The sequence below is a fragment of the Hemicordylus capensis genome, chromosome 2 (genome assembly GCF_027244095.1).
Source record: "Hemicordylus capensis ecotype Gifberg chromosome 2, rHemCap1.1.pri, whole genome shotgun sequence".
Lineage (NCBI taxonomy): Eukaryota > Metazoa > Chordata > Lepidosauria > Squamata > Cordylidae > Hemicordylus > Hemicordylus capensis.
The window spans coordinates 256,636,141-256,648,738 of record NC_069658.1 but is presented as its reverse complement, the minus strand read 5'-3'; the positions used below and the strand labels follow the sequence as shown (position 1 = coordinate 256,648,738).

The following is a 12,598-nucleotide window of genomic DNA, read 5'->3' as shown; positions in this document are numbered from 1 at the left end:
ATTTAAAAACAAGTTTTTAAAAGCTGAGAAAGCCTGGTTGAAGAGATGTGTTTTCAGGTGTTTTTTGAAAATTGCCAGAGATGGGGAGGATCAGCAGGGAGCGCATTCCACAATCTTGGGGCAGCAGCCGAGAAGGCCCGTCTCTGTGTAGCCACCAAACGAGTTGGCGGCAACTGGAGATGGACCTCCTCAAGTGACCTCAATGGGCGGTGGGGCTCATAGTGAAGAAGATGCTCTCTTAAATACCCAGGGCCTAAGCCGTTTACAACTAGCACTTTGTATTTTGCCCGGAAAACTATTGGCAGCCAGTATAACTCCATCAACAAAGGAGTAATGTGGTCTCTTCGAGATGACCCAGAGACCAACCTGGCTGCCGCATTCTGAACCAAATGAAGTTTCCAGACTACGTACAAAGGCAGCTCCACGTAGAGCCCATTACAGAAGTCAAGTCTGGAGGTTACCAACAAATGTACCACTGTTTTGGGGTAATTGATCTCGAGAAACAGGTGCAGCTGGCGTATCAGCCGGAGCTGATAAAAAGCACCCCTGGCCACCGCCTCAACCTGAGAAACCAAGGAGAGACGTTGATCCAGAAGTACTCCCAGACTGCGAACCTGTTGCTTTTGGGGAAGTATGACCCCATCTAGAACAGGCAGATCAAAATCATCTCTAGAGTTCCGACCCCGCACAATAAGTACCTCCGATTTATCTGGATTCAGCTTCAGTTTATTCTCCCTCATCCAGCCCATTACTGCTTCCAGGCAGGCATTTAGGGAGGATATGCCAACTCCTGAAGAAGTTGACATGGAGAAGTAGATCTGGGTGTCATCAGCATACTGGTAACACCCAGCTCAAAATCCCCTGATGATCTCTCCCAGCGGTTTCATGTAGATGTTAAAGAGCATTGGAGAAAGTATGGAGCCTTGAGGGACACCATACTTAAGCTCAGATTTTAAAGAGCAACAATCTCCATTCGACACCATCTGGAATCTGTCTGACAGGTAGGAGCGGAACCACTGTAAAACAGTGCCTCCCACCCCCAACACCCGCAGACGTTCCAGAAGGATACTATGGTCGATAATATCGAAAGCCACCGAGAGATCCAAGAGGACCAACAGAGTCACACTTCCTCTGTCAATTGCCAATTGGAGATCATCCATCAGGCCGACCAAGGCAGTCTCCACCCCATAGCCCGCCTGAAAACCAGTTTGAAATGGGTCTCGATAATCAGTTTCCTCCAAGACCGCCTGGAGCTGAGAGACCACCACCCTCTCAGTTACCTTGCCCAGCCATGGGAGATTGGAAACAGGCCTATAATTGCTCAACTCTGAGGGATCTACGTAATGCAGGCTTCTTTAGAAGAGGTCTAATAATTGCCTCCTTAAGACAAGGAGGCATCCTGCCCTCCCTCAGAGAAGCATTTATGATTTCTACCAGGCCGCCTACAACAGCCTCCCTGCTAGATAGAACAAGCCATGTTGGACAAGGGTCAAGAGGACAAGTGGTAGGCCTCACTTCTCCAAGCAGCTTGTCCATATCTTCAGGAGTCACAAACTGAAATTGATCCAGCTGAATCGTATAAGAGGAGTTGCTGGACACCTCCAGTTCAGACATCAAATTAATTGTGGAGTCTTCATCTAAGTCGGCCCGAATCCTAGAGATTTTGTCTGCGAAAAATTCATTAAACACACTGCAGCAGGTAACTGATGCTTCCAAATTCTGGTTCAAGGGAGAAGGGGCAGATACTAGTCCCCTCACAACCCTGAACAACTCCGCTGGACGTGAACTTGCAGAGGCAATACAAACAGAAAAGAGCCACTTCTTTGCCGCACAGATCGCCTGAGCATAGATCTTTAAATGTGCTCCATGTTGTAATCTGTCGGATTTGATTCGGGTTTTTCTTTACTTGCGCTCCAGTCACCTACCTTGCCACTTCAGCCCCTGTAGATCTTCCATGTACCAAGGGGCCAATTTTGAAGCAGGTCGGAGGGGATGCTTAGGAGCAATTGTGTCTACTGCCCTGGTGAGCAAGTTGTTCCAGTTCTCAACCAGGGCATCAACAGGACATAAGAATATATATATATATGGACATAAGAATATATAGAACCAATGTATGACACTATATTTTATTATCAATATGTGACTCACACAGCAGCTCCTCCTTGTCCCACCCTCACCAACCAATGGGCTTTCTCATATTCTGAGGGTTCGGGGTGGGGATGAGGAGGAGAACTGTTGCTGCCACTCACCCAGTGTCTAACGGGGGTATCCACATTCCACGGGTGGTGGGGTGTGTGTGCATGCAGCCTTGCGCCAGAGCAACTTGGTACCATCTCTGACCCCATCCACCTCAGTGGGTTTCCCCCATTAGCCTTTAATTGTAGAGAAACATGTACTGGTTTATACATTGCCTGGGGAAGAGTAAGGGAAGTATTACGACTTGTGGAGAGATACTTGTAGCTAAGAAACAGAGGGTGGGTAACAGGTTTAATACCACTCACCCATATTAACCTTCTGCTACTAGAAGAAGATTTTCCTCACCAAGACAGGCTCCAAAAGGAACTGCCTTATACCAAGTCAGACTAGGGGATCGATCCCAATGTTGCCTATTCTGACTGGCAGCAACTCTTCAGTGTTTCAGGAAGTGATCTTTCCCAGCACCTCCTACCTGAGTTCCGCCACAGATGAAACTTGTGACCTTCTGCATACAAAACATGTGCTCTGCCACTGATCTATGGCCTCTCCCTGGCAGTAAGGCAGCATAGGAACATAGGAAGCTGCCTCATACTGAGTCAGACCATTGGTCCATCTAGTTCAGTATTGTCTACCCAGACTGGCAGCGGCTTCTCCAAGGTTGCAGGCAGGAATCTCACTCAGCCCTATCTTGGAGATGCCAGGGAGGCATCTTGGAACTTGGAACCTTCTGCATGTAAGCATGCAGGTGGTCTTCCCACAGCAGCCCCATCCCCTGAGGGGGATATCTTACAGTACTCACACATGTCTCCCATTCAGATGAAAATCAGGGCTGACCCTTAGCAAAGGGGACAATTCATGCTTGCTACCACAAGGCCTGCTCTTTCTTAAAATGTACTTACCAGAAGATCCTGGCCTTCAGTCTCCCCTTGCTGTTTAAAAGACAGAATTGCTTCTCTCTCTTTCTTCAGAAATTCCAAGTGGCTTTGGATGTTACCCTGTAAAAAGAACACTTGTGTCATCTCTTCCTGCAGAAATATGCTCATAAATGTGAAAACAGTGTCTGCTCAAGGCTCTGAGAACAGAGGGTGTCCAAGAAGAGTTTCCTTGGGGCAGGAGGGACCTTTTCTATTCTTCATAGCTCTACATCCTAACACCATTGCCCACAAGAACTCCACAATGCCTACTCCTCCTTTTCCTTGACTATTGTGCTATTTTCTGATTGAACCTTTTGGAATTTGCAGCATGATATAAAAGTTGCACTGAATATTGATGTATCATGTTCTCTCACAGCTAATGTTTAAGGGCTTGGCAGTGCTTTTGTTGTTTACAGATATATGGTGAGAGATTAAGGAGCCTATGCATGTGTTTCACTCTAAATATTTCAAGATTTAAAATTTGGATACCGGACTGTGCCAGACTCCAACCAGCACGAGGCAATATTATTGTCATGACTGCTGAAGAAGTCTTCTGTAAAAATGTATTCAGTAGTCCTATTTGTAACTGAAATTTGAGACCTCGTGGGCAGGCTTGAACTGGCCCACAGGGCAACAGGGCATATTCCCAGTGCGCCCCATTCATGGGGTGCCCCTGCACTCTGCTGCACTCGACAGCAGTGAACACTCCCACCCTTAATTACTCATTCTGCTCAAAATCCGGTGCCCTCCCCACATACATTCCACCGCCCTCTCAGGGCCCCCAGTCCGGCCCTGCTTGTGGGTCTATCTCTAGACCAGGAGTTGACAACCTTTTAGAAGTGGCATGTCAAGTCTTCATTTATTCACTTTAAGCATTTCAACATTTAGATTCTGACCCTGTGGGCCCCCCATGAGGGCCCCCCTCGCTCTCCTTTCCCCCAAGTTCCAGCATTCAACCCCTGAAAACCAGAGCCAAGTCGGAGAGAAATTCTCTCTGACACAGCTCTGGGGGGTGGTTTTCCAAGGGGTCCATGTTAGAACCCAGGGAAAAGGGGACCAAGGGACCCAGAACTGAAGGTTAAAGGATCCCCCTGGAGAGCTGCCCTTCTTCCTTCTGCCCAATTTCTAGCAGGCAGCCTCTGAAAACCACCTCTGGAATAGAGCCAGAGAGAAATAGCTTTGAGCTAAATGACTTAAGAAATTTCCATGCTGTTAATTGGACTAGTGTGAGTGCCACCCAAAATCATTTTTGTGTGTGCCATGTGTGGCATTGGGTGCTGACTCCAGATCTAGTTAGTAATGTAATCTAGCACATTGATTTAACACAGACTCAGACAGGAGATTTTAAGGGGTGCCTACCTGTATATGTAGTCTATTTACGAGTATGTCACTCTTACACACTTTTAAACATTTAATTGTTTATTTTTTTAAAAACCCAAATACAAGCTGTGCGTACCAGGATCTTGTACATAACAACCAACTGCAGTAAAGATCCACCCCCAAACCTAACTGCTGTAAATATTGAATGTAATATAGTGATATAAAAACAGGCACAATTACTATATAAAATCATCAAATTTATAAACTTTCCAAACAGAACTACTGAATAACATAAACCAACAAGATACACCATACATAAACAAAGATCCACAACAGTGTCCGGATGTATTTCCATTTTGAAAGATAATAAGATTGTTTTCACGACTGAAATGGAGAAGGTTGGTGGGGAGCAGTGTTCCCTCTAAGGCATGCACATGTGCATGCGCTCACACATTTTTTGATGTCCACTCAGTTAATTTTAGATCCTGCTCAGGTTGAATCAGGAAGGCCCCACCCTGAATGCATGTGTGCACACACTGCCTTGATACTGCCACCCAAAACAAAACTCATTCTGTACATTGATGAAAGAAAATTAGAAAAAACACTGATGGGGAGGCAGGCTCCTGTCTGCCTCCCTGCACATGACCCATTAGGCTCTGCTGTTTGCTGCGGCACATAATTGGAGGTGCAGCAAATAACAGAGCTGGAAGCCAGAGGAAGTCCTCCGTTATCACACAATGCACTGCACCAGGAGCACATGCCCTTCTAAATTGGTAATAGCCTGGGGAAAATATTCGGTTTCCTCTTTGCAGCTGAGAAATAGAAATGGCCTCTTTAATTAGTATTCAGTGGGTGATTAGGACGAATGCCCTTGCAATCTTAGCTAGCCTTCCCCTCTGCTACCTTGAGAAACCCCATGGAGGCTTATTCTATGCTCTGCTCCATCTGCCCCCCAGCACACACAAATCTCTTAGGGCTGACCAATGCACATAGGCAACCTAGGCTCAAAGTCTGGTGGGTGCTGCCACCTGTGCCAAAGTAAAAGCCACCAGGTTTTGCCACCCACTCACCAAGCTGAGCTGCGGCCTGACATAAACAGCTGCCTTCTGCCAAGTTTCGGGGGACATGGGTGCTGCTACCCACCCACTGTGATGAAGAAAAGAGCTGCCAGGAGCCCTTCTGCCAGTGCCAAGTGATGCTGTGTGTGCCTGGCTGTGAGACATCAGGGAAGTGTTGAACCCTCCCTCCAAGTTCTGGAGAGAGTGAGTGACTTGTGGCTTCTGGGAACCGCCCACACAAGAGACCCTTCCTCAACTTGGAGAAAAATGCACAGCAATGTGTGGGAATTGGATTTGTTTTTCCTTCCCATCCCCACCATTAAGCTGGCCATTAACCCTAAGTATACTTGGCTGTCCTACAGAGGAAATGGCAGTGGCTGAGGAAATTTGAGCCTGAAGGGTTTGCTGCTGCCACCTCAGGCAAGTGCATCTTATTCCCACCTTGCCCACAAACTACCAATGAGAGTCCTGAGTCCACTCTGCTTAGGTCAAATTCAGCAGAAGCGGGCAAGGCTGAGTGATGCAATCAACAAACCCATTGAGGCTCATGCGGACTTCTCTTTCAAGTCACAATGGGCTCCTTTTAATGCTGCATTGGCACTTCCTCCCTTTCCTTCTGCATCACTCTCTGAGAGGAAGAGGGGGAGGAGCAACAGCAAGCAGCAGCTCTGCCTCTCCAGAACTTGTCTCTTTTCCTCAACCCCATGGTCTCCCAATCAGGGACGACTTGATAGGAAAAGGTATGGGGTAGGGCTCCACAACTTTGGACCACCAGCAGTTTTTGAACCACAGCTCCCATCATTCCCAGCTACAGTGGCCAATAGGGATGATGGGAGCTGTAATCCAACATCTCCAAGAGGGCCAGAGTTGTGCAACCCTGGTGTAGATTTGCTATACCATCCAAATGGTTCTTTTACTGGGTCAGCGAGCCAAAGAACATCACCAGTGGAGAAGTTTAAAAGGCTTTATTATTTGCTCTGCAGAAGCAAAGGTTCTGGTCGGCTATTGCCTAAATTCCAGAACCCCGAGCATCATTTACAACAGACTTTTATACTTTACAGATCACGTAGGCAAGTAATTACATAATGATTACATTATCTCACTTGTAGGTAAATAATAACAATAGAAATTGCTGAGGAGATTCCGATGATAACGGTTGAGCTACAGAGGAAGTCTCAGAGATAACAGTTGGGGCTAGAGAGGAAATGCCAGAGATAACCTTTAATTAAGTTCTTATCATATAGTGTGTTTTAAACCTCTCAGTATGAAATTGGTTTTCTGAGTATATCAGAGTGAAGCTTCTCAATCACTTGCTAGGCTCTTTGTGTAGGGGAAGATGATGCAGAAGTCCCCACTTGATGGTGTGTTAATGGAGAGTTTTGGTGTGGAGGCATTATACGAATATTGATAACGTAGCTGCAAGAAAGAGTCTCATACAATTATTATGAACCAACAAAAGACAAATAGAATGTTATGGATTTACAGTAGGGGATATTCAAGAAATGATGATTATAGCCTGTTTACAATGTACTGTGTTTAAGTTTAATGGTAAATTCTATTTTCAGGAGAGAGGACTGGCTATGGGTAATTGACTGGCCCCTCTGCTAGCTTTTAGTTGCATGCATAATTTCGAAGCAAATGCATTACTGGATGTAATATTATATAAAAGATACATTGATGACATAATTATCATATCCAGAAATAAACAATAAGCAGGCAATGTATTTGACAATATGAACAGGGGAGGAAGTATAAGTCTAACAAGGGAAGCACCGGATAGTCAAGGGTGGTTACCTTTCCTAGAAACAGAAATTAGTCTGAGGAAGGATAACCTACAGACTAAATGGCACAGAAAACCAGCCATAAAGAATTTAATTATAAATAGTAACTCAGCACATATTTAGTAACAACTAAATTACAAATGGTGAAAAATATAGTTAAAAGAGCAGCTGTAGTTTCATCTCAGGAATGTAAGGGGCAGGCTATAGAAAAAGCTAAGAATCTTCTTAAAAGAACAGGGGGTTCCAAATATGAGGTAGGCTTACCTGTGTTAAAGATTCCCTTTATTTCTAACAGTTTTATTAGGCAATGCGAGAAAGGTTTAAGGAAATATGGGATCAAGGCTAATGTAGTGTGTTCAACCACTAAAACCTTGAAGCATCAGTTAGTAAGATCCAGAACATAAGACAAAAAGTGTGAAACTAAATCCTGCTCAGTCTGTGAAAATGGGGAAGGCAATTGCAAGCAGAAAGGGGTCTATAAATCACTTGTGGAGAATATGGTGAAATTTACATAAGGGAAACAGGAAGACATCTGGTCACCAGATTCAAAGAACACCTAGCAGATTCTAAATACATAAGCAGGGGAAAACCATGGTCAATACATATGAAAAATAAACATAATGGAATAACAATACCTCTCAAAGTAAGCATTTTAGAATCTGAACATTGCACACTTAAAAGGAAGATAAGGGAAGCATTATATTTGGATAAACCAGAGACCTCCCCACCCAAGTCCCACTCCTGCTCCTCCCCTCAGGTGGAGCAGCAGCAGCAGCAGTTGACTGGACCCTTCCTTGCTGCTGCCACCTCCATGGCTGCTAGTTCCCCTCAGGCCGCTGACAGGCTTGGCCCAGTCCCTCCTCACACTTCCTTCTTTCTCTCTTCCCTTCCCTTCATGTTCGTTCTCTCCCTCCCTCCCTCCCGGAGTTAACAGATCCTGCTCATCTTGTTTCCTCATCTAATTCACACAATGGCACCCTCCTTCTCCTGAAGGGGCTCTTTCCTCCCTCACGACTGCTCTCTTCACAGACCCCTGCCTGTGCGCGCTCTCTCTCTCTCTCTCTCTCTCTCTCACACACACACACACACACATTCGTGTGTGGGTGTGTGGGTGTGTTGCTGTTCAGGGAAAGGTGTGAAAGACCCTAATACCAAACAATGATAAAAGCAATGATTTAGGGTGGCAGGAGGGAGAGAGAGAACAGTCAAGCACAATGATGGGAAGTAAAGTGGCATGGTGGCAAAGATGCACTCAGGTGCAGAAGAGGAGAGGCTTGGGAGCCAGTCATTCCATACATCACCACCACCAATACAGAACACCTCTCTTCCTCAAGCTGCACAACCATTTGCCTACATCTTTTTCTCATCACACATGTTTCCCCCCACCACCTTCAAGTTGGAAAAAGTATGTTGTTCTGAAAGGGCATGGGTGTATTACAGGAGTAGGGTTTCTTCCTCATGAACTGAGAAGGTCGCCTAGTCAGGGGTGTAGCTATAATTAAGTGGATGGGTTCGGCCCCCCCCCCTCCAGCTCCACTCATCCGTATTTTTTTCATTATGTGTCTCACTCCAAGGGGCCATGGGGAGAGGGGTGAACATGGCTCCTCTCCCCTAGCACCTAGTCACTGCTGGGGGGTGGGAATTAGCATTCATGTGGAGTAAACCTCTATCTGAAGTACCACACGTGAATCTAGAAAGAGCCCACCAAGAAGGTATTCCCTGTCACCTCCTACTGAAGTTACCTACCTTATACTCTTGGGCAGCCTCATCCACAGGAATCACATTGTGTTTTCGATGCTCCACCGATCTGTCACACACCACACAGATGGGGGCTTGGTCATCCTTGCAGAAGAGTTTTCGGGGCTCTTGATGTCTCTCACAAACTCTTCCTGTTACTTCTCTCCCTTTTGCCACCTGAAGACTGAGTTTCTTGGCTATTTCTACAATACTTACAAGTGGTCGGTTTGGCTTTAAGTTCTTTGTCTGGAATGTTTCTCTGCACTGAGGGCAGGAAGCGTCTGTGTCAGACTCCCCCCAGCACTGAGTGATACAGGCTTGGCAGAAATTGTGCCCACAGTCTATGATCACTGGATCTTTGAAATACTCCAGGCAAACGGGACAAGTAGCTTCATCACAGAGATTCTGGATTGGACTTTCATCAGCCATTATGCCTGAAGTGAAATTCTCAGTTGCCTTTCAATAACTGGCCAGATGTTCCTCTGAGTTTTGTTTCTCTTTCAAGCACTTAGTTTCATTTCTCTTTCAAGCACAGGCTGGGTGTGTCCCTTCCGCCCATTGACTCAGAATCTGAGCATCCTCATACAAAAGCTCCGTTGAGAATTGGAACAGCCTTTTAAAATGAATATTTTTCATATTATTATGCTGGGATTACAAAGAGAAGCATTATCACACAGATCAGTTGTGCAACAGGATTGTACAAATGTAAAGTTTTTGTGGGAAATAACATAGCATTGCTCAATATTGAAAGACACCACCATGTAAATCTGTTCTATGGATAAAAAAAGAAAACGGTGTCACTCAGAGGTTCTTTTCACTGGAAAAGGCATAATGTAGAGGTGCTGAGTGTGGTCAGTTTCTGACATCCTGACCAAAGCAGCACCCATGCAAGTAAAGAAAGTGCCCTGAGCCCTAAATGGTACCATAATGTTTGTTGTGATCTATCCTGATCCATCCTCTGTTCCCAGTTTAGCTTCTGCCTTTCCACCCACTGGTGAACACCAGACTAAAGCTGCCCCCATGCAAACAAGGCATGGTGTTTCCCCAAATTGCCACCTATTTAGTAAGAGTCCAGCAAGCTACAACTTCAGCTTTCACTCCACCAGTAAAACCTTTCCTCCTCCTCCCAGTGTTCCCTCTAGCAAGAATTCCCAGACGTTGTTGACTACAACTCCCATAATCCCCAAGCAAAAGCCATTGCAGCTGAGGATTCTGGGAGTTGTGGTCAACATTGTCTGGGAATCCTTGTTAGAGGAAACACTGCCTCCTTCTATTATACAGGCAACACAAGGACATCATGGCCCTCAGCCTGAATGGAGGAGAAAGGAGATATTGCCAGGTCTAACTCATCCTGATGACTGTGTCTTGTGTTTCATTGCATTTTCTTGTCTGCCAATGAAAAAGAATCTGTGGGGTGTTTTTTTTAATCCCCCCCCCCAAAGACTGACACATTTCCTCCTCCAAAACAGCAAAAGTTCAGGGCGCTTTTGTGATGGACTTGAAAATGTTTGCTCTTTTCCTTAATTGTCTGAGATGTGGTTGGGGCAGGTGATGGCTTGTACTGCTCCTCTTTTTCGGGGCTCCCCTTTTGTCCCTCAACTTTCAGTCTGAGGTATCACTTCAGTCTGCTTTGCAGTCAAAAGAATCCCTGGCTAACATATCACACAGCCAGTCATGAGAATGAACGAAGCTTCCACCTGCTGTGGGGCTGCATGGATGTGTTTGGTCAGTGGCATGCTGCATGCAGCCAGTGAGTTTGCATCCCTTCTGGCTGTGAGTTATATCAGCCACTGTCTCCATTATAGCAGAATTCCATAGATCATAGAATTCCATAGATCAATAGGCAAAATTAAAGATCATGGTTAGAACATTTTCCAATTGCACACACATTATTTTGGTTTGAATGAAGTTCCTTTTAAAGCTTGATTGGCTTTCAGCAATTCCTCTAACCTGCTAGGATATTCCTGGGCAGGCTCTAGTTCTGTGGCCCTGGCTCTCTGGGCTCAAAGTTCCTCTTGACCTTCCTTATGACCTATTCTGCTTGAATCAGTAACATATGGAGATGGGCTGGTTTTGAACTTATAGTGAATTCTTAAAGCAAGGACACTTGTTATTGTTGAGAGAGATGAAAGACATCAGCTGCAAAGGCAAAACATGGCCAGGTGCCGGGCGGGGGGGGGGAGATCAAAAGGTAAAGAATAAAGTGAACTTACAATCTCTCATGGCAGACTCTTTGGAGTCTTAAAAAGTTGCTAAATTCTTCAGGTGACAGATGTACATAAATCTCCCCAGATGGGACAGAGCTAATTTAGAAAGCCATATATACATACATGGAAAAGGGTAGTTCTGATCTGGTACACTAATTTGGATGGGACTCTGTACCCAATGGGAATCTGGAATCAACCAGTAATAAGTTTCTGAGTGAAATTTAGAGGGGAGGGGGAGGGGAGGGGGGGAGAAAGAGAGAGAAATATATTTCCAAGCTGTGTTTCGCTTCTGCAACCCAGTTTGTTTTGTAAACTATCTTCCTAGACTTCCCTTCTGGGTGGCCAGATTGCTGACAGTCATCAACAGGAGAAAGGGTAGGAAAGTCTGTGGTGTGTCAGTGCTTGTATGGCAACCAAGGAATCAGGTGGGATCAGTCTGTGTGGTCTCCACTAATCCTCTACCTTCCCTGTTCTCCTCCTCAGCCACACTTGTAGAGGGCTTAAAAGACAAGCAACCTTTTTCTCATTTGCACTGGGCTATGGAGATGGCAGGAAATGATGGGAGCGTCTCCTGCTGCTCAGAAGGGACTGACTGTTTTTTGTCTTGTTGAAAATGGCAATGGACACAAGACCTCTCGGGAGGAGATCGGTGTGGCATTGCATCTCTCGCTTGCCTGGGAGTTTTTTTGCACATGGCTTCATGCTGCGGGGTAAATGTTGAGCGAAGCCACTTTGAATTACACTCGCGGCATTGAAGGAAGCAGCCCCTCCTCTCTGCTCTCTGGTTTTCTTATGGTGCAAGTTCACATCACACGCCTCCATGTTTTCCTTCTAGCCAATGGGTGGCGGGGGTGGGGGAGAGATATTTCTAAAGAGCTATATCTGCATTTCTAAAGAAAGCATCCCTCTTATCATGCTAATGATTCTATGTTAGTGCCTCTTCCTATTTGCTCTGCCGTTTTCAGAAGAAAGTTGCTTAAAACTAGCTTTTTAAAAACCCAGAAATGCACCGAGATAAGCTAGAGTTCGCAAGACAAAGCCTGATTTGTGTGTGGAGTGGGTCCAAGGATATTGAAGGGACTTCAGGGTTATGTATGGTATGTGATCACACAGACTGTCTTCTGAAGGAGATTTGGGGTAGAAGCCCTGTCTGTTATGCCTCCTGGGGGCACTAATTACAGGCAAGCTGGCAAGTGGACTTGAATCCCTGCATGGGATTCCCAGATGACTTCTTGAATCAAAAAGTATCCAGAAAAGCTCGCCAGAATTGAAGATGCCCCCCACCAACTTTTTTTTTTTTGATGGTGCCATATAAAGAAAGAGAAAGAAGGTTAGAGGGAAAAGAAGCTTTAGCCTCCTCCTGCTATAGTGGCAAGAGGCAGCAA

At 45.6% G+C, this 12,598-nt stretch overlaps 1 protein-coding gene across 1 annotated transcript in view; it reads right to left on the bottom strand.

Annotated features, from left to right (window-relative positions):
• Positions 1-9,435, bottom strand: part of LOC128341727 (zinc finger protein RFP-like) — a 41,916-nt gene extending 32,481 nt beyond the window's left edge. The window contains exons 1-2 of the mRNA XM_053288172.1: positions 9,016-9,435; positions 3,096-3,191 (exon numbers count right to left, since the gene is read on the bottom strand). Coding sequence (XP_053144147.1) covers positions 3,096-3,191; positions 9,016-9,435 — 516 coding nt within the window. The remainder of the gene's footprint in view (positions 1-3,095; positions 3,192-9,015) is intronic.
• Between the last annotated feature and the right edge of the window lie 3,163 nt (positions 9,436-12,598).